Source organism: Crocodylus porosus, unplaced genomic scaffold (genome assembly GCF_001723895.1).
Source record: "Crocodylus porosus isolate Cpor-Errol unplaced genomic scaffold, CroPor_comp1, whole genome shotgun sequence".
Classification (NCBI taxonomy): domain Eukaryota; kingdom Metazoa; phylum Chordata; order Crocodylia; family Crocodylidae; genus Crocodylus; species Crocodylus porosus.
Genome location: NW_017728918.1, coordinates 108,603,313 through 108,630,868, shown reverse-complemented (window position 1 = coordinate 108,630,868; position 27,556 = coordinate 108,603,313). Strand labels below are relative to the sequence as shown.

At 41.3% G+C, this 27,556-nt stretch overlaps 1 protein-coding gene and 1 long non-coding RNA gene across 2 annotated transcripts in view; one reads left to right on the top strand and one right to left on the bottom strand.

Annotated features, from left to right (window-relative positions):
• Nucleotides 1-27,510, bottom strand: LOC109312038. Its single transcript, XR_002101691.1, has 4 exons — nucleotides 27,418-27,510; nucleotides 27,090-27,237; nucleotides 4,188-4,303; nucleotides 1-83 (listed from the first exon to the last, which is right to left on the bottom strand). It is a non-coding gene; the product is annotated as an uncharacterized LOC109312038 (long non-coding RNA).
• The window catches only part of SGK1 (serum/glucocorticoid regulated kinase 1), a 112,603-nt gene that overhangs the window by 10,909 nt on the left and 74,138 nt on the right, over nucleotides 1-27,556 (top strand). The window contains exon 2 of the mRNA XM_019538092.1: nucleotides 27,327-27,542. Coding sequence (XP_019393637.1) covers nucleotides 27,327-27,542 — 216 coding nt within the window. The remainder of the gene's footprint in view (nucleotides 1-27,326; nucleotides 27,543-27,556) is intronic.

Genomic DNA, 27,556 nt, shown 5'->3' with positions numbered 1-27,556 from the left:
AAAACAAAAAAAAAAGCATAATGAAATCCCATGACGTTTGGCTGACAGTTAGTGAATCACCCAGTTCTTCAAGTCCATCCTTCCTGTACAATTAACAATCAACGAAGAGGCAGTTAAAGAGGAAGAATGAATTGTTCACCCCTTAGCATAGATATGATAAAGCTTTTGTTCCCAAAGCTTGGGTCTTTGGACCGAACCTATGTGTGGTGGGATAGTCACAAAGGGCAGGATTCCATATATTAGACCAAAACCATTACAAGATTCCTCAGGAGGGAAGCATTTTGACTAGCATTTAAAATGGGATACAGTGAGCTTTGGAAAGAAAAGGAGGCCAAAAAGAAGATAAAAGGGAAGTAAGGCTGGAGGAGGACAGACTGTGATATAATAAAACCTATAACAACATTAATGGTGATGCTATGTGCTGAAGTTATGTAATGGTAAAATGCCAGCTAGTAGAAGTTTAAGCCTGCAGATAATAATTATGAACCGTGGTTCACTTGTTTGAACTTCTATAAAATTCCCTTCTATTGTTCTCTGTAAGCATCCTTGAAATTACACAGTCGAGAGAAAACAATAATGATAGTAACAATACTAGTTAGTATTATTATCATTATTATTCTCATTATTGCTGTTATTCACATACATTATGTTCAAAATGTCATCTCTGCCCCATTAATAAAGGCAAGATCTCTATGAACTGCAAAGGTGAATTCACTTGCAAGGGGCTAATTGTGACGCCATTTGCCTTCTAAGGCACTTTAGCCACTCGCTTTGGGTTTGGATCATCAAGAATTATCAGCCACTTGCAATGATCAAAATGTACCTTTAACACATTTTTGCAAGTATGTTTTTGCAAGTATGTTTTGATGTCATCCTTCTTTTTGTGATATTGCCCTAAATAGTTTGACTGTATATTTAATTCATGATCTGAGGTACTTACATGGAGCCCTGGAAATGAATAGACAGTCTGGACTTTAAGCTCATGTCTTTTTCAAGAAACCTGCATGTGTAAGATATTTGGTGGCTGAATTTGCTTTAATGAGTAAACTCAAAAGCTGTACAAAGACCTCTTCTTAAGGCTTGTCTACCCTGTGATGGTGGTGGGCCCTGGTAATCTTGCCCTACCCACAACTTGCCCATGCATGCTCAAAGGCCAGCTCCAAATGTGGATGTATGCCAGAGAGGCTGATCTGGGATTAACCTTCTGCTCCTATTCTTAATCCCAGTTTCTGGAGTGTCTGAGGATAGCTATTGGGAGCAAGCAAAGAGCAGCCTCACTTGAAACCTTCTGAGTTTGAAACATCAGCAAGTGCAGGTGGGCAGAGTGTGGGAAAGGCATACTCCAGCTCCTCTGCGCTGGGCCTCACTCCTACTGGGATACTGACACGCCCAACAATGTCACTTAAAGGACAGCAGGCAAATGGAGAGGGAATGAATGATGGCATTATCATTCTAACCTGTGAGGCACCCAAGACATCTTTTCAGGAAATTTCACCAATATTCTTCTCCAATTTACAAAACCAAAGCTGCCTGAAAGCCAGTAGTCTCTACACGCTAACAAGCTGAGGTTCCATAAGGCATGTGGCCTCCTTACAGCCAGCTGTATTTCATCTGTGAAGAAATGTTGCAGTCTCTTTTTCTCCATTGTGGACATGTCCCCCTGTCTCATGCCAACTTGCTGAATTAATTTTCTCTGATGCTGATTTTCATCTGAACCAAAGCCTTTTAAATGAATCCAGGCTTGATTTGAAAAAGGGAAAGGAAAGGAAAGGAGACAAGCAAGCTCCTTTACTTTTGGCCTGCCAGACTGAGGCTGTTTCTGATTTAATTTTCAGGCCTGCTTAAAATTAACTTTCTCTTGAGTTAAGCAGCATTTTAGTTTTATTTTCTTCAGATTTATTCTTTAATCAGAGAAGGTCACATCAGCAGGTCCACAAGATTATTTGTAAATTTGTCCCTAAAGGGATGTGAAGCAAGTGAATTTGTTTCTCTAAGGATTGAGGCCACGGTAACTGCACTCCCTTGCTGCTCATTATCAGGCAGGCACTTGGACTTTATTGCTGGAGGATATTTGTTTTCGTTGCAGTTTGAAAGAACCGAGCAATGCTAATGCTTCCATTCCCTCCTTTAAAGTAGGACTTTCAGCAAAGCCACTGCTTATATTTCTGTTCTTGCTTCTCTGCCTGATTCATCATCTCTAGTTTTGCTATTTTGTGACAGCAAAATTATTAGGTTCCTTTGGCAAAAGAGGCTAGGCAAAAAAGTACTACCAACTTGGACACCGCTGCATTACCCCCATTATGGCCATTGCTGGCACTAGTTCCTTGTCCATAACTCATTGATCTGGCCAAAATAGTACCTTAGTGGGAACTGTAAAATAAGTTATGCACATGGGGTGAGAAACATAACAATTTTGCTGCCCCACAGCAGAAACAGTTCCACTTTTCAAGCATGAAACTGAAATTGTGGAGGATACTCACTAGTGAGTCATGGAACCCAGCTGGTCTGGGAACCCTTGCATACTGTTACAGATACGGAACAGAGCTGGTGGAGTCATCGCTGACCGAGACATTGACACCCACCCATCTCCTGACAGGATGGAAACGTAGGAGAAGCAGCTTCAGTGTTACTCTGCTGATGGTCTATAGGGGGACATCAAGATTGCTTCTGTTCACTACAGCAAACTTCACAGCCTGGCCAGCTGAACTGTAGAGCAGGTCCTGGATCTGGGTCTAAATAGTTAAACTGTTCTCTCTCAAGACTCCTTACACTTCCAATTCTATCCCAAACACTAGCTTTATTTTTTATAATGTAACAAGTTCAGGATGGTATTCATATCTGAACTCTAGTTCTATATGAACACAGCACTTGTTCAAAGGACAATCTACATGTAGATAATTTATAGTGTTCACACTGCCTTGTTTCTAGGATGCCAGGTAAAATGGTGATACATAAACATTAATGAAAAGCCTTTTTTTGGCAGTTTAAAAAATACTGGAGTATGCCCTAAAATGAACTCCCAAGGGCAGGGTCTCTATCAATCCCAAACCCCTCTGTGACGTGGGAAGCCAAAAGTCAGGAGGGAGACTGGAATCTTAATTTATTATGCTGGACCTGTCATTTATCTTTTAGCCCATATATTTCAGTCTGACAGCAGTTCTCTGATGCATAAAATCAGAGATTATTATGCACTTGGAGGAGATGATAGATAACTACATTTTTACAAACATTGTAACTTTTGATTTATGCTATCCAGTGCTTCTACTTCATGTTTAATACTGGTTTCTTTCTGAGCCCAAAATCCATATAAGAGACATCCTCCTCAAGTTCTCTCAAATGGGAAATAGTTCTCACTGCACATCCAAATTCATTTTTATTCCACATAGCTTCAATTTCTATTCTATTCTATTCAATTCTAATCTATTCTATTTTTTACTTCAACTTACAAATATATTTTGTAGAGCAAAAGTACCTGCTCAACTCTTGTCTTATACCAGGGTTGTCCAACTAGTGGCTGTCCAACTAGCAGGCTGCATACAGCCCCTGAAGGTTTAAAATGCAGACCCTGAATTCCCACCTCTCACCACTTTTTTTCATCACTTCCCAGCTGCTGCCACTGCCTCTCCAGGTTCCCTATCAGGCACATCAGGGAAGGACAGTCCACAGCTGCTGGAAGCCATGGCTGGTGAGCTTGAAGGAATCTAGGGACTCCCCATAGTGTGGTGGTGCTGATGCAGTGTGGTGTTGGTGTGGTGCAGTAGAGAGGTCCATGCAGTGTGACACAGTTCATCACAGGTTGGGTATGCATGGCAGGGGCACTGGCATGATACAGTGGGAGTTGCACATAGCATGGCATGATGCAGTGCAGGGTAGCAGCTGGGGAGGCACAAAGAGTGTGGCTTGTGGGCCGTGCCATGTGTGGTCAGGGGTCTGTGGCCCCCAGCCACCTGGAAGTTGGACACCCCTGGTTCAAATTTATTTTTTAAAGTCCTCTCAAGTTAATGTGAAGGCTTGTAATAATTTTAATAAGGTCTCTTGAATAAACTGAACAGGACTGAGGCTCTTAAATTCCTAAGGATTTTCTATACTTCTTCATTATCATGCCCAAAACTTCCAATGGAAACACATTCCACCCACTTGCTCCCACTCAGAGTACACCAAGTCCTGGAAGTGAAACAATGAAATACCTTAGAGTGGTCCTAGGATGCACCTCAGTTCAGCCAGCTCTCAGGCTCTCTGCATCAGGTATGTGCCCAGGATACCAAGCCCCCTTCTTTGCCTTATTTCTGGGATTCAGTGTATGCTGAAAGGGAGCAAAAAGACAGGCTGTCTCTTGGCATGGTCCCAAGTAAGGCACAGGGACGGTGTAACCATATTCAAAGCCACTAGTGAAAATTATACTTCATACTTCGGCTGCTAAATCACTTAGGTGTTTTCAAGAGCTTTAAAAAAAGAGTTTGATGTGCTTTTCAAGAAGTTGTTTCTTGACTCCAAAATAGTAAGTTTAAACTAGGCATTTAATTTTCTTAATTTACATATACCACACCTCCAAAACAAAATAAACTTTCCTGCCCCCTCCCCTACATCCACATAATAAACTCCACCAAGCATTTTCACTAGTCAGCTCTAGAAATGCCTTCTCTGTCCTGGGCAAACGCTGCCTTGGGCAAATGCTACCCTGGGCAACTACCCAGTTTGTCCATCAGATGGGCTGGCTGTGCTTGCATAGCTGAATGTTATCTGGCTCTTTTAAAAACCCACCTAATGTGTCTGTCTCTGCCATTTCCTCTTCTTCCTCCTCCTTCTCCTGCTCTTTCCTCTTGCTTTTGTCTGCTTTAATAAAGGTAACTCTAGGCCAGCAGTTCCCAAACTCTAACAGATTGCACACCACCAATTTAGAATGATACAGCCTTAAGTAGCACCAGCAAATTTTTGTCATATAATGTAATTATAATAAATATGTTAACATGTACCACTGACAGGCTGTCTGCCTACCACTGGTGGTACGTGTACCACAGATTGGGAACCTCTGCTCTAGGGAAAGTGGCCCCTCTTTTCCAATTTTCTTAACACAGGGACACCATGTAAAATAGTATTTGAAGAGAACAATGTCTGAATCATTTTGGTGCCAAAGTGAAATCTATATACATTCTTCTACCTGCAGGGCTTTGAGAAAGATCATACTGCACTCTGATGTAATACTCATTGTTTTGCTGGATCAGCCACAATACCTCCAATATACTGGCTTGCTAAGTGGAAAAAAATACGCTTGTTCTAATAACATTTACCTGAAATTACGTAGGATTATTTTGCAGAGATTAAAGAACAAACAAACTCTGTATATGTGGAATAAGAGAGTCAAAATAAGCTTCTTCAGTCACAGGCTTCCCAAAAGTAACAGATTGCACAAGTGGGAGTCTCTAGCCCTCAAGCTGATGTGTCACTGTTGGTGACTTACACTTCAGTTTGTGTTTCCAAAACAAAGATTTTTATTGTAAGAGTCCTAGAAGTGTTTGCAGGCTCTTTAGGAATAAAAAAAGCTTGGCAAAATTTCTGTGACCCTGCCACTGGAAAAATACTAACTCAAGAAGAAGGGGTATAATATAAGCTGAAGAAAGAAAGCCTCTATTGTCACTGTAATTTGCATGAGAGTGTGTTGTATCTGTTATGACACTTGCTGATGATCTCTTTTATATGAATGACCATTTATAAATAACAGCATGACATGTGACTTTTCTCTGACAGCTCTCTTTTTTCTGACAGTTCCCTTTTCTCTGACAGTCCATGTTACTTGTACTTCTTTAAAGAACAAATTTCTCAAAGGGATATTGTAGAAAAGTATAAAGAAAAACATTGAGGTGATAGGCAGCTTAGACAGGTGTGGAAGAAATTATTTAGGTTTCACAAACTGAAACATCTGTAGTTTTATAGGTGATGTTGTTATGAGGTTTTTACATTTCTTTCTTTCTTTTCTTTCTTTCTTTCTTAGTTATTTTGTCCTTTTTGGTCATCCCCCATATATTAAATGGCAGAGCCTGGGGGGAATTTCAAGCACAATAAAATTCAGTGCGGGCAAAAATGTATTTGAAAAATATTAAAACATATGTTGTTATTATAAGACTATTAATAAAAGGTCACAGCAGACTTCAGAACAGGAGATGCCACAGTCATTAGGTCTACCTTTCTTATTTACTAATCTTCTGAAAGACATTTTCTTACAAATCTTAAAAGAATGTCATGCTCATAGCTCTCCGGCATCCAAACAAATAGTAACCTAATAACAGCTTAGTGTCAGCTTTGGTTGTACTGTTCTGTAAGTTGCTTTACAAATTGTTCAAGCTTGCATATACAGTCCTGTAATAATGGGCAAATCTCAAATGTGTCCTACATCTATGAATTCATTTCGGTCACCAAACACATTGTGAAGAATTAAAAGAAAAATAGTGGTTGATGGTTACAAAATTATCCTGCTTTTGTTTTATATAAATTTGTTTAGCAAAGCTATTGAACTTTCTTTTAACAAAATAGAAAAGCTATTGTAGGAGTCCTGTTAATGATACATCTCAATGCATTCTCATCACTATAGCACTAATGATGAATAATCACAGGAACAAACTGAAAAGAGAAGTGGTAGGTTCTCCATCTCCTGGAATTTCATATAAACAAGACACATTTCCAGGAAATACACGTTAGTCAGACCCAAGTGAAGTTGCTTCAGAGGGGTGTGCAAAATGGGCCTATTTGATTCGGATTCGGGGACAATGATTGGATTTGTTGATTTGGATCACTGTCCCTGATTTGATTTAGCTGAATCTGAATCTGAAGATTCAATACTGACTTGGAGAGTCAGTAATTTGGACATAGGCGCAGCTTTAAATGTTTTTTCTACACACTTTGATGTACCAGGCACAGCTTGTAAATGCTGTAATGCTGGGGCAAATGGAGCATCCCACAGGAGTGCAAAGGGCTCCCCGCATACTCGGGGGTAAACCCAGAAGTGGACCGGAAGTACTTCTGGTCCACTTCTGGGTCTGCAGGGGAGTGTGGTGGGGACCCCTCCTATGCTCCCCCGGCTCAGTGATTGTCCACAGGGGGACCCCAGGTGCCCCCCCAAGGCCCAGGAGGCACCATATGCCAACTGGGGGGGGCATGGGCCCCTCCCCTGCGTGCTCTCTGGTGGACCCGGAAGTGGACTGGAAGTGCTTCTGGGTGTGCTGCCAAGCGCGCTGGGGAGCCCCCTGCACTCCTGTGGGATACTCCATGCACCCCATTATCACAACATTCATGAGCCATCTGCTGCCCAGAGGTATATAGAAAAAACATTTAAAGCTGTGTCTACATCCGAATTGATGAAACTCTCCAAATCAGTTCAGAGGGTTCTGATTTTATTCAGAGAGATTTAAAGGGTCCTCTGATTCGATTCAGATTTGGAGATTCAGCCCTCAAATTGGGCTGAATCTCCAATTAATCAAATCAGGGACCGAAGCTTCGCACAGCCCTATTGCTTAGTACAAGATGCAATTCTGTATCCTTCATTACAGAAGAAGACAGACTAGGTGATCTATAGTGGTTCCTTTTGAGCTTAAAAACTCTATGTATATACTAATTATTAAGGTACTGTTAATATATGATATTATACAACAAATCAATGGGAGTTTGGGAAAAATAAGAGGTGCCACATCAGGCTCAAAATAGTAATTAACTTTCAGACCACACAAAATGTCCTTCATAGTCTCAGCACAATGGCACTTTTAATCTAATGACTAAGGAAAGGAGTTAAATGGTGTTCGGTAGTGTATTTAATAATCCATCATATTCTACCATTGCTGCAACTGTTATTATAAAGTGATTATATTTTCTGGTGGTGTGATATTTCAGCTGAAACTACTCGAGGATGCAAAAATAATTCTTGTAAGTGATAATCTGAGGAATACATTTCAGGGGGAAAATACAGTGAAAAATGTTTAATGAAAAAGATTGATCAATTATTTTTTGAACACTTCCCCCACTCCTGTATATTCCTGACTTCTGCTGCCTGCTCCCACTCAATATGGGTCAACACAGCTACATACATATTGAACTTTCTTTGGGATCCCTGGTTGAAAGACACTCTATATAATTGTATTTAGTATTCTAAGCTGGAAATGTGAGAGCATGTGGGTGAGCAGAGGTTAAAATGATCATTGCATAGGTGCAATGAAAATGAACTCTGCAAACATAAAAGACAGACAGAATAAGAACAAATATATGAGCAATCTAGACCCATTGTCAAAGGCTTTGGTGTTGTATTATTTGCATTGCCTTGATTAGATTTAGATGAAAAGCATTAGATTTGTGCATATGAGTTGCAAGCCATTTTTGTTTTGTTTTTCCCTTTGACATGATGTACATAGAGAGGGTGCAGCAATACAGACAATTAATCTATTGTATTCTGTTCTGCAGAAGTGAGCCCTTCAGTGCTTGCCACTGATCCCAGTCTTACATGATTACTACACCTCTCTTATTTATTCAGTGAGACAAGAATCCAATGAGACAATTGCCTATTTTCAAGAAGTCAAAAAAGAGCCTTAGGTGGTTTCTTTGTGTTCCCACATTTCGGACAAATTAGCAGTTCAAAAGGAAGACAGATGCAAGCAGCAGAAATAGAAGATAAATTGACCTACAAGAAATCGGGTTAAGACTTTTCCCTACACCAGTCAAGTCAGTGGAAGTTTTCCCATTGATTTGAATGAAAGCCTCAAGTCATCAAGGCAGTTAAAAATGTGCATATTATTATTCATTTATTATTTGTTGCTCCTAATGGGGTGCAGTGCCAAAGTGGTTAAAGCATCTCACAAAGGCTCTGGATGTGTGAGTTCAAGCCCTGCTCTGGTTTCATGCCAAATGCTGCCTGCAGAAGATAGTTCTAAATGGGTACCCAGTCATTTAGACTGAGAGGGCCAAAGGTGACTGGATATGATACTAGTAAAACATGTGCCTTAAGCGTGATAATCCAATGGGCCATTAAATTTTAGATGACCTTTCACCTGACTTTCTAGTGCTGAAGCTTTAAGTTTATGTGTAAGTGATTTACCCAATAGCAATGGATTGTAAAAATATTCAGGTGCCTACTGGAGTTGGATATCTGGATCCCTTTAAAAATCTGGCCTCTAATGTTTAATAGAATTTGGATCTAGCAGTTCCCACTGTTCAAATTTCTTATATACCGCTATTTTTTAACCCAAAGTGCACACGTCATTACTGATGACAGGAAAGGTAGATAATGGGTACATCTATATGTGTGCATTTACTGCACAGTAACCAAAATTATTGTGCAGCATGGGTGTGCATCTACACGTGCATACCTGTACTGTTCAGTAAATCTTACGCTAACTTGAGCATAAATTTGATATCTGCTTCATGTAGGTATTAAATTTATGCTTGATTAGTTATTGTGCAGTACATACAGTAACACTGTGTATGGAATGACTTGAGACTAACTTTAGTCCCATGTCAGTCCACACACAGTGTTAATAAGATTTAGTGCCTGCATGTGTAGATGCTGGCCTATCCTGCTTACTGCACGGTTAGTTACTGTGCAATAAATTTAAGCTAGTATAAATGCATGTGTAGACGTGCCCAGTGAAATCTAAATACACTATTTCTTAAATTTCAAATTAATTTAATTTTTGCATTCAAATATTATGGTAATGGATGAGGACAACAAAAAGGTCCTGATGATCTATGTGATCATTCTGTTCAAGACCTGCTGACAGGCTGTGGCCAAAGCCCAAGAGCAAAAGTCTTACTTGAGTTTTGCTTTACATAAACTTCTCCATAAAGTCACAAGCCATTACAGCAAGTGCAAAACTGAAAAATAGTTTAAAACCATTTCATGGAGATGAGTTAGGAAGCAAGCAAGTATACTTGATGTGTGGTGTAGGATTGCATAGGCCCATTTAACAAAATAAGCCAGATCCATGGCTAATGTCAATGAGTGTATCACCACTGACTTCCGTGGCACTATGGAGACTAACTCCATACACTAACAGACTAGTTGGCACAATAGTTGTAAGGCACTTTGCAAATATTTTGAACTATTTTTCTAGGTACTAGTTCACCTAACTGCAATAATCATTTCAAAAGGTAAATAGAAAGGCCTTGTGCTTCCAAATGAGTTGTCATTTTTCAGCAGTCTTTCTCTGACCTGTCAAAAAAAAAGTTTGCCAAGAGTTTGTTTACACTAATGCAGCAGCCCTTCCTGAAAAGGGACTGAGAACATGCCCCCTGTTCCCTGCCCACCTGAGATCACCTAAGCACTCTACTCACAGAAGTTTGCCAATGAGACTACCCAGCACAGAGGAATAAACCCAGAACAGTCTCATTGTTGAATTTCCAGGTAGGGAGCATATCTGCAAACTCAGGTGGGCTGGACATGCTCAGCCAGTCCTCCCTGGGATCAGATACTGCCATGGTGTAGACAAGCTCCAGATGAACTTCCAGTGAGAACATCGCTTCCATTTAGGTAGATCACACATACCTGTTATTACCTGTTGTGATTATTGCAATCACAGTTACAGGCACCAGGGAGTATCAGGGCCATGTTGTGCTAGATACTGTATTATACAAGCACATGGTAAGAGGCAGTCCTCATCCTAAAGAGCTTACAATTGAATAACAAATACAAAGGAAAGAATGGAAAACAGAGGTTCAGGACCCTCCTGGCCCTCAACAGCAGAGCCAGATATAGGATTCCAGGTCTCATGATGTCCATTGCCCCTCTCAAAATGCAGATGCACCTGGCATATTTAGAGAGCCCAGCCTTTCATGAATATGGGACACATCATCCTTAAACCGTGGCTGAATAGAAATGCTGTGTTCTGTCGTTTGGCCTCAGCCTGCTTTTTGTGATGCAATCTCATAGCCTGCAGGGACAGTGACAAATTATAACCAAGCAGGGAGCTGGTCTTCATTTTTCTTTCTAAAACAAAATGCAATTATTAATAAACAAAGTGATGAACTGGAGAAAATAATAATTTGAGGGGATCTGACAAACTGATTGTATTGCAATTCTACTTTCCTCATGGGGCATAACAAATTAAATGTCAAAGACAACTAGAGAGCAGTGATCTATCTCAGTTTGGACATTAATCAGCCTCCCTCTCATTTACCACTTTCTATTTAATTAGCTGATGGTACACAGTATAAACAATGAACCTTTCATTCAACAATCTCCATAATTGTAATTTAAATGGATTTCCTGACAGTTGCCCTCAAGGCTGCAGGAAGATGATTCCAAGAGCTCAGTGTGCACAGAGTACAACTTACATAATGGACAAAGATTCAGATCCTGGTCTGAGGTGCAATTAGATAACGTCAGGCAAAGGAAAAAAAGGATCAGGTGAACTGCAAATGGAGTCAGAGAAAAGTGCATTTGATATTACTGGGACACTAAACTAGAACACGCACAAACAGACTGAGATAAGCATTAAGGCATTAGATACCGTCCAGGAGGAAAATGAATATTCATGTCAGTGAAACTGGGCAGAATAAGTAGCAAGCTGATGGATAGCTATAAAAGTCAATGAGATGATACAAACTGAAACATTCACTAAGAATGTAAATCCTGAAAGTGAAGAATGCAAGCCAAACAGAACGTTTTCTTCAGTCCCACCAGAAATTGTCCAACTGTTCCTTGTTGGCCACAAAAACACGATATGAAAAGTCATGTGGAGTAAGTTGGCACTGGTGCGGAGACATGAATTTGTGGCTGAATCAAATAAATTTCTCTGTGTAGATTAGCTGTCACTGTTATGTATGGATACGTGCTGGGGCTGCAGTTGAGTTCTGGACTACAAGAGACGGAACAGACTGTGGTTGGCCTAAGTTTACAGAACATTTTTATTATGGTATCATGTCATGTTTAAATAAAAATAATTTGGTGGTTCAAAGAAGAAACTAGTCAAGAAACCAAGTTGTGAAATTTAAAAAAAAAAAAATGTAATAGGGGACAAATAAATAAATTCTAGGTTGAATTTAACACATTTCAGCAGAAGGGATATCAGAACCTGGGTAGCGTTAGACTGAGTGAGATCCTATAAGAGTTACTATTGCATAAGCTCCTCTACATTTTGTTTGCCTTTCAGTCCTAACGTAGTTTATTCACACACTGGGTTTTCCTGGACCAAGAAAAGTACCGTATCTCACAATGTACAGGTCAACACAGTGTATAAGTCAACCCCATTTTTCTGATCCAAAAAGTGAGGAATTTCATAAGTCCACTATGTGCCTGCCACTTGTAGTTGTCTGCCAATTTAAGGTCTGAATCAGGCAGCCAGCAGGTGACTGATCATGGTGGCCTTTTTAAAACACAGGACAGCTATATAAACACAGTTTGCTGCTGGCAGCTAGGCAGAGACATCGCTTGCCTGAATTGCTGTATGAAACATCTGGCAGGTAAGAGCAGGGGGCTCTTGGCCCTGGGCATGACATAAAACTGCACCCTGCTGAGGATGGGTGGCCTGCTAGGGCTGTTCATGGCACATCAGCCCCCAAGAAATGCCAGGCCAGTTATTACCTTGGTGAAAAGTGAGGAGGAGTGCCTTAATAACCCCAGCCCCCCACGACCAGGTGGGGAATCACATAGTAGGGCCCGAGAAGGCAGACCCATATAAGAGAGTGTGGGCTAGTTGCTCAGAAGCCTGACTTGAGACACCTTCGACTGGTCAGTGCTGGGACCGGGACCAGAAGGGTCCAAAAGGCCAGGGGCCCACCGTGATGGACTTCCAGGGTTGGGGGCTGGGGTTCCAACTGGCCTTGAAGGTGAGGCCAAAGGTCCTGGGGATGGTGTATAAGTCAAGGTTGAATTTTAAGAGTTAAAAATTAGACTTAATAACTCGACTTATACACCATGAAATACAGTAAGTGCAATGCAGTATCAGATTACTGAAGACATATTATACTATATTCCATTCCTCCCAGCACCTTTGCTTAACTCTTTGCTGATGCACAGGCTGAAATTCAATCTTTTTAGGACTGTCAAAAAACATACAAAATTAAAGCTCAGGACTACTGTGCAGAGAATGCTGAGAAGCAAGTATTAAAGAGTTCCAGGTCAACCTCAAAGAGGCTATCAGACAATTTACTTACTAAATGAACATTTAATGCATGCAGAGAGTCCTGTAGATAGGAAATGGTGTAAATAGCCTTTGTAATGCCATGAATAATTAGCAAACAGAAGTTATTAGGCAGTAAATGTACAGGAGTTCCTTGGTATTACATATCTTGAAGTAGAGCATTTCCACATAACATATATTTCTGTCCTTTAGCACACATTCCCCTCTAATTCTCTTTCAGGGGTAACTTCTCAGTCTTTAGAGCTTGATCAAACTATGTAATGTGTAGCAGACTCTTCAGAGAAGAAAGGCAAAAACTTCAGGACCCTGTCAGCAAACAACCAGGGGTCTCCCCAGCTAGCAGCATTCCAGGTTTTTGGTTAATAGCTGCCTATTGGCTGCCTATTCTTACTGGCTAAATGGAAATGTGTGGTCTCTATTCATAGAGACCCAAACCTCAAGGCAGATACACCCCTTCACCCTCTATCAGTCAGCCTTTAACTCCCATGTTCATTACATTCCCCCTTCTTGAGTTCTGATTAGCTCACCACCCTGCTGATAGATATTTCCAGGACCTGCAACACTTCTTGCCCATAATGAAACTTTCCTCTCCACCTTTAGAAACAGCTGGTAAACATGTCCAGTGTCACATATCCCCCATTTCTGGATGTTTCTGGCTTTTCCAATTGTGGTGCTTTGCCTTGTCTGCCTTCTGGTCCTGTATAAAACCTGGGGGTTGCCCAAGTGGTCATTTTAAGTGTTATGCTAGCATTGTTATAGTGGGAAGTACTAACTGGGATCTGGCTAAGAATACTAGCATATAGGGTAAGTTTAAATGATTTTGCATGTTTCTCCAGCATGCAGTGTGCCCTTCTTCCCTCAAACAAGTGTTTGTCATTATGAACACTTCCATGGTATCTTAATCTTGTCCACAAATTTGTGACCCATATGTCTGTATGCTCTGTGATGTAGACCCTCCCATCCCTGGACCTACAGGTGCTCAGTGCCCTTGGAAAACAGGCATCGAGTGCACTGAAGTGAAAATCAGATTCACAAAGGGCCGTATCCTGTCTGATCTCAGAAGCACCTAAATAGAACTTGGGTGAAATTTAGGCACCCAAGTCCAAAGGATTGAATTAGGCTGCTGCTCCTAGGCAAGTATAAAACTTGGTAGGCACCAAAATACAGGAGATGTCTCCATTTTTAATTGCAAAGGTCCACTTGGACTTCTTGCCCAGAAGTGACGAAGTTTTACCACGTGTCATATAACATATACGTGCAGATAACACGGGCATATAAACCCCTGGAAAAACTTAATATGTTAAATTTGCTCCAAGCCCATCTAACAGCTTAAAAATTTTCCTACTGGTGTCCACATTTTGTCCCACGCCTAGTGGTTAAAACACTTTACGTGGGATATAGAAAATCTGCTTGTAGAATCTCCTCATCACACAGATATTCAAATGCACATCTTTTACTTCCCAGAAAAGTGTCTTAATTACCAGACCATGTGTTAGGGCAAGTGGAAAGAGCATTCTCTACCTCTTTTGTTGAAGCTGGGCCTGTAGATGGCTATAAATGCCTAGATCATGAATGCAGAGACAGAGCAGGTAAGGGGGAATCTGATATCATGGCCTAGTGGCTATGGCATTTCCTGGGAGGGAGGTAGCCTGGGTTCTACTTCTTGCTGCCAGTGTTATTTTTGTTTTTTATCCAAGTGTGGTTAAATGTAAAATGCATAGAGGCCTAGGTGTAAGCAAGAGACAACCTGGCTCCATAGCAAAGTGGTCACAGCCTTCCCCAGGGGGAGAAGGAAGAGGTCCTAGATTCTGCTCTCTCTGCATGCAGGCCCCTATGACTTTCCCACTTAGATAATTCTGTAATCTGATGGTTAGGGCATTCCCATGGGTGAGGAAAGCCTGTTCTTCAACTAACATGGGGATTACTCTAACCATGACACTATTTGGAAAAAGGCAGGAGCCACCATTGGTTAATCAGGTACTTGTCTCAGAAGACAGGTACCGGTCTGAGAAGCAAGACTACGTGTGGTGGATTACAAGGTAATAGAGGTATCTAATGTGCAGCCTGCTTTAAGTGCCTCAGCTCCTGGGAATGGCTAAACCACATTCAGGTGAACACAGGTTAGATACAGCTCTGTTCTTATCATTCCCAGGTGCCTTCAGTCTTCCTGCATCAGTCTTTGGAGGCACCTACCTCTCTCCATTTTCTGTATAATACTCTTAGGTGCTTAAATCAAGTTCATTTGGATTGCACTTTGGAGGTGCCTGTGTTTCCCCATAAATGGCATAAAATCAGTGATGTAAAGAATTTGTTATTCATAAGAATAAATTGGTATTAATTGTCCTTAAGAATAATTTCTTAAGATTCTTAAAAATTCCATCTAAGTGCCAGTGGGGATCCAAGGCATTTAAACCCAGACTGGATAGCTGAGGGGCCTAGAATTTAGCCAGGGGAAATGCCTAAATGTTGGCATATCCAAGATCAAAATGGATCTGACCTCTTCTCCAAGTCACTGAAAACCCTCTGCTCTCCTTCATTCAGCAACCTGAAGGATCAAGCTTTTAGCAGACGAGCCTCTGGCTAACAGCCTCTAGCTACTTGCTGTGGGGTGGGGTGTGTGTGTGTGTGTGTGCGCACGCGAGTGCGCCTTAGGAAGAATCATTGGGTCAGTCTTCCTCAAAGCTGAGGATGATCCCAAAGATGGTCTTGAAATACAGTCTAATCATGGCACCTGTTTGAAAGAAATAAGTGGAGGGCAGCTGTAATTGTGACAGTGCCCTAAAGATCTGGTTAATGGTTCTCTCATGGAAAATATGGCTCATGATTACAGAGAGTGGGACAGATTTATGAATTAATATTTGACTGAAGTACAAAGTGTGCTGAGTCAACTGATGTCACTGACAACTGAACCATATTAAATTAAAAGCTGTATTTGTTTGCCATTACATAAGAGGAAAAGGCAGGATTGAAAGGGAGAAAAAAAAACCCCCTGGAACTGGCACATCTTATTTAATCACATCTGGCAATTTTCTAGTCTGAGGGATTATCACTGCTGGATATCATGTTTTCAGAAAGTAGAGCAAATAAAGAAACTAAAGGAAAGTAGACTAAGAAAACAAAGAGCCCAATTATTTTTTTTTAATTGTGTGTACTTTACAATGAGTTGAGATAAATTTTTATACACATATATATATATGTGAAAGATATGTTTGGTATAGTTCCTCTCAGGTGAAAAGGTTATTTATGGTAGTTAGTACAATTCTAATTTTGATTAGGATTGGCAATAGATGCTTTTCAGAAAGTTCACCTGCAGATGAGACAAGCATTCAGAAGCATAGAGGTGTATGCCAACCTTCTGTGAACTATCAGTACCTTGAAAATTGGCAGGAGTAGGCTTTTCTTGTGAAATTTTCATCAATTCTACATCTGGTTCCAGCCAGAAATACTGCATGAACAGCTTTTGGCAAGTTATAATGATATTTCCTGTTCCAGAAAACTCAGAAGTGCAAAAACATTCCAAGATGTGATGTGGGGGAGATGCATGCATGTTTCCTTCTAAAACAGGATGAGATTAAAGGGTATGAAGGTGATTCTAATTTCAAATTAATTATTTTGATTTATGTTAAAAAGGGTGCTACAGTTAAACTGGATTTCCCAATATGTGAAAAGTTTTGAAATATCAAAAAAAAATTCCCATCTCAAATGGGGACAAAAGGTCAAAGTCTGAAACAGTTTTTCACAAACCAAAATCCTGCGGAAAAAAATCATTCCAAGTCAATAGAAACTTTTTGTCCTGATAATTTCAAAATGTGTTGTTTCTATTTCAACCTTTCTTCTCATTTTAGCCTTTTTAAGTTTACGTTTACTAACATTTCAAAACAAAAAATCATTTGATTTCAAAAGCCAAACTTTTCGGATTTGAAAAGGTAGAAATGGAGTATTTTGACAATTTTTACATTTTTTTCTCAAAAAATATTTCAAGTTCAGCGATTTGTTGAAATGTACCCTGTTTTCCAAATATTTTTGATAATCAATTTTTTTGTTGAAAAAAGTACACTGAAAAATGCCCAAGGAGCTCTGCTTAATAAAATTCAGGACAACATCTGGTGAGCATCATACATTTATCATGGGAAATGTAGATTCTAGATAGATTATACAAGGACTAACACATTTCACAAATGAATCATATCCAGTAATAGTGAAGTTGTGGAAATATGGCAGAATGAAGTTTCCAGTGAAGAGTGAGGAAGAGGTATGCAAAATCTATTTTATATATCTATATATATATATAGGCAAAATAAAACCTGGAACACATATCCATTTGGTTCTATGAATTTTGGTTATACCATCTCCATTGCGCAGGTCATTTATTCCTGCTATATGAGAAAAAGTGGGAGTTTTCTGGAGAGTTTAGAGTTATTCCTTCTTCCCATGGTAATGTAGGGATCTGTAAATGCTATTCAAAATAGAGAACTGCTTCCTGCTGCAAGGGAACAAGCTCTGGCTTGTGTATTATTAAGAAGATAATAATAAGAGCAGAATCATATATCTTGTCTAACACAAGTGCTCCTTGCATTGAGTGAAGAACAATACACCCAACCCTGAAGTATCTGAGTGCCTCACACAAAGCAATATAGCTAACATAAATTAATTGTGTTGTATTTTTGTTTGTTTGTTTGTTTTTGGTTTGCCTGGATCCTTCTAGGATGGGAGAAATTGAATGATATATTTTTTTTTAAGTTTCTCTTTTCTGCTGTTCTATGTGATTATTAATGGAGGCAAAGTCAAAGTAGTGTTAGTTGCACTTGAAATAGTGACTGGCTAGGTTCAGATAGCCCAAATGAAAAAAGCAATATAGATGGGAGAATGTGTTTAGTGTAAATTTGCAATACCAGGTGTATGGAAACCCTTTGAAATGCATTAGCTGGTCAAAAACCTGCATGCTGACTTAGAATTCACATATATGTATATAACATTTCAATAAACTTAACTGAGTCAGTCTGGAAAATAATATACAATTTACAAACCTCTTCATAAATCTGAGATTCATTACTAAAAGCCAGCTAAATCCAGGGAAATAATTTTATTTTAAAGTCTGCAGTTGGCCTTGATGTTTCATAGAGGCTGCCAATCCATATTTCTATTTTCAAGTCAACATTTTAAATGAGATATTTGGACAAGCATAAATGTCATGAATCATTGTTAAACCATTTAATGTTCCAGTTTAAATGCTGATAATAACAGTTGTACTCCTATGTATGTGATGCAGAATAGCTTGTGAATTTATAAGGCAGATTTACAGTTTTCCTATGTGGGGACTCTAAAGAAAGTTAACCTGAATCAATTAAAGGAACGCATTTTGAGTGGTCTAATTAAATTGCATTAAACCCCTGTGTAGATGCAGTCATTCAAAATTCAAGTGGCTTCAATTCAGTTTAATTTACTTCACTTTGGAAACAAAGTAAACTAAACTGAATTGAGGCTATTTTAATTCTGAATGAGTGGGTCTAATCTACTTTAAAGTCACTCTTCTAGTACATTAATATTATTTTTTATGAGATTTCTTATTAAGAATGGAAGTGATTTATTTCAATTTAGGTTAATTGATTTCCAAAGTATATTAAGATAAACTAAATTAAGTCCACTTTGATTCTTAAGGTGTATGTACACACAGTTTTACTCATTCACTTTAAAAGTTAAGTTGCGTTAATTTGCTGTGTTAACTCCAATGTCGATACAATCTAAATATACATTCCTTTTCCTAGCCCTGACTTATTGCTGCTCACAAATATATAAAAATATTGCTACATGGCTTTTTGAGTTCCAAAGAAAGCAGCTGCTTCAATATTCAGTTCCAAGAATCCAGAGCCAGAATTGTTCTGGACTTTATTTACTTCAGTAAGGCTCCATATATGCATAAAGACAGAGCAGTATGCAGGGGTCAAAACCTAATCTAGCTTCACCAAAGCAACAAATACCTAAAACTTGAGCAAACACACATGTGTGTGTGTACACCAAAACATTGCCTGAATCATTATAGGAAACCTGGGTCCTTTCTGAACCGTATAGCTATGTGGACTGGTTTTAGTAGATATTTGAAAATGCATTTGAAAGAAAAATAATGTTTTTGAAATCTCATGCATTCAAGATCTCATCAGATTTCTCATACTTCTGATTGTTAGGGACCTTCCCAAATTACAACAGAAGTGTGCTGCTCAGCAGCTCCTTTAATCTTGCTCTTTTCACCATGTGCCCCCTCACCTCCCCCACACATGGAACCCGGGTGGCCCCGCTATCCACCACGGATTGCCTAGGAGGCAAAAATCATGATTTTAAAAATGCTGTGGTTTTTGCCTCCCACCACTGATTGGGAGGGGGACCCTGGTGGCCCTGCACTTGCTGCTGATCAACCAGGAGGCAAAAACCACAGCATATTTAAAACTGCAGTTTTTGCCTCCCTGCCAATCAAGAGCAAACAGAGTGGTGGAGCAGATGGGGCCTCTCTCCCAATTAGTGGGGATATGGTTGGGGGGTGCATGGCGGAAAGAACAAGATTAAAGGAGCCACTGCACAGCACACTTCCTCCATGATTTGGGCCCCTATCTATTGATCTTCAGAGATTTCATAGACATTAGTGCTGGAAGGGACCTTGGAAGATCGTCAAGTCCAGCCCCCTGCCCAAAGGGCAGGAAGTCAGCAGGGGTCATAGGATCCAAGAAAGATAAACATCCAAATGTCTTGTGAAGTTGTTCAAAGTTGGTGCTTGAACCACCTCCAGCGGCAGTCTATTCCAGGCCTTTGGAGCTCGGACAGTAAAGAAGTTCTTCCTTATGTCCAGTCTGAAATGGTCATGGAGGAGTTTGTGACCATTTGACCTTGTCATCCCTTGGAATGCTCTGCTGAACAGACGTTCCCCCAGATCCTGGTGAGCACCCCTTATAAATTTGTAGGCAGCCACCAGATCACCCCTGAGCCTAAGCTTTTCCAGGCTAAAGAGTCCCATGGCTCTCAGCCTCTCTTTATAAGATCTGTTTTCCTGACCTCTGATCATGTGTGTGGCTCTCCTCTGGACTCTCTCAAGCTTTTCCATATCCTTTTTGAATTGTGGAGCCCAAAACTGGATGCAGTACTCCAGCTGCAGCCTCACCAAGGCTGAATACAAGGGGAGAATGATGCCCCAGGATTTGCTTGAGAGTCATCTATGGATGTAAGCCAGCTTTTTGCTTGCTTTACTAGCCGCAGCATCACATTGAAGGCTCATGTTCATCTTGTGGTCAATCATGGCCCCGAAGTCCTTTTCGTCCATAATGCTAGCCAGTATAGCACTGCCGAGCCTATAAGCATGCCGCGGGTGTTTCTTCCCAAGGTGGAGAACCTTGCACTTTTCAGTATTAAACACCATCTGGTTCTTGTCCACCCATTTGCTGAGCATGTCAAGGTCAGCCTGGATTGCCCTCCTGTCCTCAAGTGTGAATGCTTTACCTCAAAGTTTGGGGTCATCAGTGAACTTGGCCAGTCTGCTTCTGACTCCAATGTCCACATCATTAATGAAGATGTTGAATAGTGTTGAACCAAGGACAGAGGTTCGGTGGATCCCACTGGTCACAGGCCACTACAACGATTGACTTCCATTGACCACTACCCTCTGGGTCTGACCACAGGGCCAATTCCCCAGCCAGCAGATCGTGGTGAAGCTGAGGCCGCAGTTGACCAGTTTTGCTAAGAGGTGATCATGGGATACCAGATCAAAGGCATGTTTAAAGTCAAGATATACATCAATTTCTTCTCCCCTGTCCAGGTGATAGGTCACCTGGTCATAAAAGGAAATAAAATTGATCAAGCAAGACCTACCCACAACAAACCTGAGCTGGCTATCCCTCAGGATGTTGCCATCGGACAGTCTGTTAAGAATGGCCTCTTTGATAATCTTTTTTAAGACCTTCCCTGGGATAGAGGTCAGACTGATGGGCTTGTAGTTTGCCAGACCCACTTTGCTCCCTTTCTTGAAGATAGGCACCACATTGGCCTTCTTCCAATCTTTGGGCTCTTTACTAGAGCACCACAAGTTCTCGAAGATCCATGCCAGGGCCTGAGCTATGATGCTAGCCAGCTCCTTGAGTACCTTGGGGTGTAAACTGTCAGGGCTGACTGACTTGAAGGTGTCCAGCCTTTCAAGTTGTTCCTTCACAAGGTCAGCATTGATGGAGGGTAAGGAATCACCCTCACCCAGGTGTTCCCGTCTCGTAATGGGCAGGGGCATCCCTTGGGACTGGTGAAAAACTGGGCCAGAAGTATGAGAATTCTTTAGTACTATGTTTCTGTATTTCCATTTTCAGATCTAAGAACTTGCCAGTAAATGTAATTTATATGTGCACACACATGCATGTGCACACACACATATGAAACAAAGCTAATGTAACATTTTTAAACAGTAAGGCTAGGGACAGGTATTAAACATAAACCGGTTTAAGTGATCAGAAACTGGTTTAAACCTGTAATAGAACAGACATTCAGTGAACATAAACCAGTTTCAAAATGGCCGAAACCAGTTTGAGATAAGTCTGATACTACATTCAACCAGGTTTAACTGATTTGGCTCAAACCGGTTTATGCAATGTCTGTCCCAGAGCCTTTCCTCATTTAACTTAAACCAGACTCCCCCATCATCCCTGCATGCTCTCTGGGCTGAAATCTCTACTCCAGCCCAACCTGGCTGGCCCTGCCCTGCCCCTCTGCTTTCTGCTGCTGGCCCCAAGTGCAGACCGAGTGGCAGCTGTGGTATGGCCAGGCAGACCCAGCTACGGTGTCTGTGGGGCAGAGCAGAGAATAACCCTTGTCCCTGCCCCCCCACCCCAAGCTCCTGCTGGTGGTATCTGGTCCTGCCCCTGCCTGGCCACTAGAGCAGCGATGAGGGAGTGACCATGATGGGCAGCAGTCCCCGTCCCCATTTCCCCAAACATGAGCCTCTTCCTGGTGGGGGGCCATGCTGCGGGGCTGGCAGAGCTGCTGCGGAGTATGGTGGTGCTGTCGGGGGCTTGGAGGGCTGTGGCCCAGATGCCGGTGCTGCCGTGAGCAGACTGTTGCAGCTCTGCTCGCCCTGCAGCACAGCCCCCTGCCAGGAAGAGGCTTATGCTCCATGACATTATAACAGGTCTGCTGCCTCCATCAAAGGCCCTTTCCCTTCCTGCTGCAGTGGCAGGTCAGGGGCATGGCCAGATGTCAGCCGGCAGGGCCCCTTGGTGGGGGCAGGGATGGGGGTTATTCCCCCTCCCTCCAGCGTGTAGCAGAGGGGACAGCATGGTGCTTTTTCCCACACAGGGAGTAAACACAGTGGTGACGGTGGCCAGACCCAGCTCCCAGTGGGGCTAGAGGGGAGATTAACCCTCCTTTCTGCCTCCCTCTGCCTCAGGGGCCATAGTGCCCCACTGCTGCGGCAGCGAGAGGGGAGTGCCCAGCAGACCCAGCTCAGGTCTTTACTGGTGGGACACAGAGGGGAGAATTAGCCCCCACCCCTGGCCAGTTCAACCCAAAGTGGCCCTGCCCCGCCCCCGCAACTTCCCTGTAGCCAAGGGCACACTGTAGGACCCCCAAGCTTCTGGGCTAAGCAACTGCAGCATTGCCTCGGTCCAGAGAGAATGTTTGTCCTGTTACATACTGGTTCAGCCTCCGTAGGCCAGACTAACCTGCAAAGGTTGAATCAGTTAAGGCTCTGGCTCTTTAAATGTCTGTCCGTAGCCTAAATGAAAAGGTTCAGAATGGTCTGAATCAAAACCAGGAAGAAAATGGGTACTGAAACTTACTATTCTACCCCCAAAATTACCTGTCCATTATGACAGTGCGGGGGACATTTCCTGCCAGGTATGCCACAAATTAGGTGTGTATCTTTCACAAGTACCACTCCAATCCCTGTCCTCTGCCTGATTGTCTGCTCTGCTTTCTGGTTCCTTTCCTGGGCTCCTTATCCAATTTGCTGCTTTGCTATCTGCTTCCTGTCTATCTGCTGCTGTGCTGCCTGTCCTGTCCTCAGACTATGGCAGGCCACACAGAGGCTGCCCATGCCACTTGTGGCATGCATGTCTATGCTGAACATCCTTGCGTTATGCATTGCAACTCACCATTGATTGTACACAACTTCACAGGATAAATGCCACCTTCTGATATAGGTAGATGACTAATGGTTGATGTTAAGCTATCATCACTAGGCTACTGAGTGAATGAACACCTCATTGCTGTAAGTAGGAGCAATTCACAGCTCTCAGGGCTATTGTTCCCAGCTGTTTGTAGGCTCAGGCAGATGTTGCTACATCAAGAACACTCAAATCACATTTTGAATATTTTCTTTAAGCACATCTGTGGCACAGATTTTTCAAATAGAAGCACTGATTCAAAAGCACACGATGAGGCCCTTAAGGAAAAATACTGACTGGCTGAACCACCACAAACTGGCCCAATTAAAACCACAAATTGAACCTCATTCAAACTTAAGGGAAATTAAAATCTAGATCTGCATTTTCATTTCTTATTTGAGCCATCATTTTATATTATACTGGACCAAAGCCCTGAAGTATGTCCATTGAACTATGAAGAAGTTTGGAGCTGGATGTCTTTGCTACTCACATTTGGTTTTTGTACTTGAAGAGAAGGCACAACCTGGTTATTCTTTCATGAATTCTAATTCACTGATCCTTACTTTAAACAATGAAGCTGAAGGAGAATCTGAAAGAACTATTCCACATAAGTGTCACTGGAACACTCAATATATCATTAAATAAAAATTGATAGGGCTGAAATGGATTGTCATTTACCCCATCAAGAACCAATAAAATACATTATACTTGCCTCTCATACTGAAACTAAATTGGAAAATAAAGCACTAGGCTTTGTCCAGGAATATAATTGTTCTTGTCAACATACCAAGCTTTGGAATTAAGTCAAGAAACACAACCACGAATTTACTTGGAGAGCAATATATTTAAAGACATGCTTAACAATCATAGAACCAATTATGTTTGGCAAAATAAATATGTTGGATAGCTGCCAGAATCAAAAGATTAATTTCACAATATATTTTTTGAAATAAAAACCAAAAAATAACCTTCTCCCCACTCCAATCTATATATCTGAAGCCAAAAAACTTTGAATAAGGAGAACAGTAAAAAAAAGTTTTTCTGTCTGTTAAGGAATTTAAGAATTGTAAAAACAGAAAAGTTTAATCAAAAACACATTTGGTTTTAACATCATGGAAAATGATTCCCACTGCTTTATCTACTTTGCTTTTAATTTGGTACTTTGCTGCAAAAGCGTGCCAACATTGAATGTGCTATATACTGATATTTAAGGAGAGCATAACCGAGGTAGTAAAAAAATGCCAAAGGACCAAAAACACAGGCTAAGACATTTCACTTCCACATAAACTGGGGGCCACAGAAGATGTGGCAACAAAGGAAGCACTTGTGCCCCTTATTTGCTTGGTTTCCATAGTGGAAAAAGAGAGGAAGAACACCACTACATGGCAACTATAGGCTCATAGTCATCTATCAGTCACCAATTCCGGCCAGTTAGATTTCATAACGTTTATTTATCATACGTGACCCTGGAGACCAGTTGCTGAAATATTGACTTTCATTGCTAATCAAATACTATGCACAATGATTATGACTAATATAATGTAGAATGCTGTTTTCCTCAGTTAGAGCATCAGGTTTGTTTTGAAGAACAAGTCACATCTATGTTGAGAGAAAATTATTTTCTGACCTCCCTCATCTGTGGTATCTGACTGAAGCCAACAAACAGCATTACATGGGGCGTGAGTCAGGGGAGAGTTTACAGTAGAACTTTTGAGTGATTCCTGTACAGACATCTGGGCCAAGACTCTCAAGAAGAAATATGAGGATTTAGCCACAAAGTTTCCGTTAATTTCAATGGTAGCTTAATTTATTCAGTTTAACAATCTCAGCTCTCCAATCCCTTCTAGACAAATAACTTTGGTATATCTTATAGTCTATCTTATGTTAATTTTCTCCAAGCTTTCAAAGAAAAAGTGAAATGGGAAATTATGAGGGTTTTATGTTTTTCCTAATATTCATTTTAAGCACTTCAAGCACAAAATGAGCATGGAGCATGTTGCTGCCTCCATCATTCTGTAGTCTAAAATAACTTCAGGAAGGAGCCTCTAATGAGAACCTATTGATTTCTTCAGTGAGGAGAGCTAACCTTCTAATTCACATGTAGTAGATAGCATTCACATCATGTGGGAAGAAATAACTGAAAGGATGTAAGGAATAAATAAATAAAAGAGAAACATCACCCATGGAGGTGAGACATGTTTTATTTGATATGGTTTTCTCCATAAACATGAGGCCAGATCTTGAATGACCTTGCAGGTATTTTAATTAGGACTTTGGCAGAATTTAGACACCTAAGTCACAATGGGGGATCCTAATCAACCCTACTCAACAGCTGCAAAATTACTTAGGCACTTTGTTTTGGGTATCTATCAATTCAGAGGCAATCTAGATTGACTATTTCAATCTCTGATACCTTGGACGAGGACAGACTATGTCAAGTAGCTATTTGTCACAAAGCCAATGTCTAGAGCTGCATGCACAACAGTAGTAGTGGTCATGGCCATTTTTTTTGCCCAATAGCTTACTGGGTAGGGAAGTCACTTACAAAATACAAGACCTGGATTCTAAGCCCATGTCAGCCTGAGGACATCTAAATCTGCCTCTCATTTTCCAAGAGAATGCTGTAACCATTAAACTATGTGCAGATCAGGTATGGACTTCTTCCCCTTTGGTGGAAGCTGGCCCACTAAGCAGCTAAAAACACAAGACTCATGGGTCCAGAAAGAAAACAAGCAAGAAGCATAACTCTGGTGCCCAGTGAAACAAGCAGTACCTTGGGACTGGGGCACTATGGCTGCTGGTTCCTGCTGCTAACCTTATTTCAGTTTTTATTTAATAACAATCTAATTTAAAATGCATAAACAATCCTGTCGGTAGGGATAGGGTCCATGGTCTGTTCCTCACATGGGTGTGCTTTCCTCACTGAGGTGCAGAGTCACAGTCCCTCTTACTGGCTTCCTGATCAATTTATTTTACGTTACCCAATCTTTGGCAGTGGGACTGGAACATGCCATTCCCACAGGGGCACCTCCTCACTGGCTACAAAGCGAAGTCTGTCTTGCTCACTCTCCCTTCTTCTCATGATTCTTGTACTTGATACTCTCTGGGGGCCAAATATAGCACAAGAACCTCTCCATGCAACCCAGCCTATGCAATAGCCTGGTTAGGGAAGCTGGAGAGGTGGGTACAGATCTCAGACTGAGGCAGGTCTAGAGCCCAGGTTCCCCATTTCCTGGATGAGTGCTCCTGTTGATACTGGGCTATGTCAGTGCCATTATTATTCAGTGGGAGACAGAATGGAACTGCTGTCCCATCTGGATCCTGCAATGACAGATGTGCATCCCTTGCACCCTTGAGTCTTGGCTCCAGCTCCTGAGAGAAGCAGAAGTTCAAATACAAACTCGCAGTTCCTATCAGCTATCTCAAGGTGCTTCCATAATCAGCACTGGATCTTGTTCTCCCCATTCACTGTATTGTGATCCTAGGTGCCTGATCCTGTTGATCTGACCCTGTTGATCTTAACTGGTGGTTAAGTGGCCTAAGTTATGGCAACAAGGTGGAAGTGCCTAGAGTGTCAATTTGGCCCATCATTACTGAGTGCTTGCAGTGAGCAACTGAGAAGAAGAGGAAAGCAGGAAAAGATGGTTCAGAGGGAGGCAAGAGTCTAAGTTCTGGATAAATAAGCCAAACCCAAGCATGGCTCCTAAATGTTACAGAGTTAGTGGAGAGAGCAGAGTAAGAAAAAGCTCAAGATAATAGAAGCTTAGCATGCAGTTAGGCCTGAAACAAGAGCGTTTTGAAGAGGACAGTTCCCAGAGAAGCCCAGAAGTAAACTAAAAATTAATACTTGCAAACCCATCTGTCTTGTGTAAATGAGGTAGGGTGGAGCTGCCGATGCTGGAAGTACTCTCTCCTTATTTATACGCCTTGCTTCCTTTTACCAAGTTTAAGATGAAAGCTTGTATCCAATGTGAAGTTAGATTACTGTCAGGGGTCTGTAATTATGCAGCTATTAGATGGAAAATAAAAAATGACAAGGTGAAAGACAACAAAAGGGAGTTTATAAAGTCTTGTGTGTTTGCAGGTACGACGATGGATTAAGAGCCCGATGGTCAGCGTAGAAAAGCACCCGAACACCAGTCTCAAATACCCGGGGTCCACTGTGATGCACATACCTCAAGGGGAGTCAGAGCTTGCATCTTCACTGTGCCAGACATGCTTGAGTGACCACTCTTTTCAGCAAGGGATTGTTCCTCAGGATGCAGAATCAAGTTCCTGGGAAAGCCACAGAAACTGCAAAGTAAGTTTGCGTGT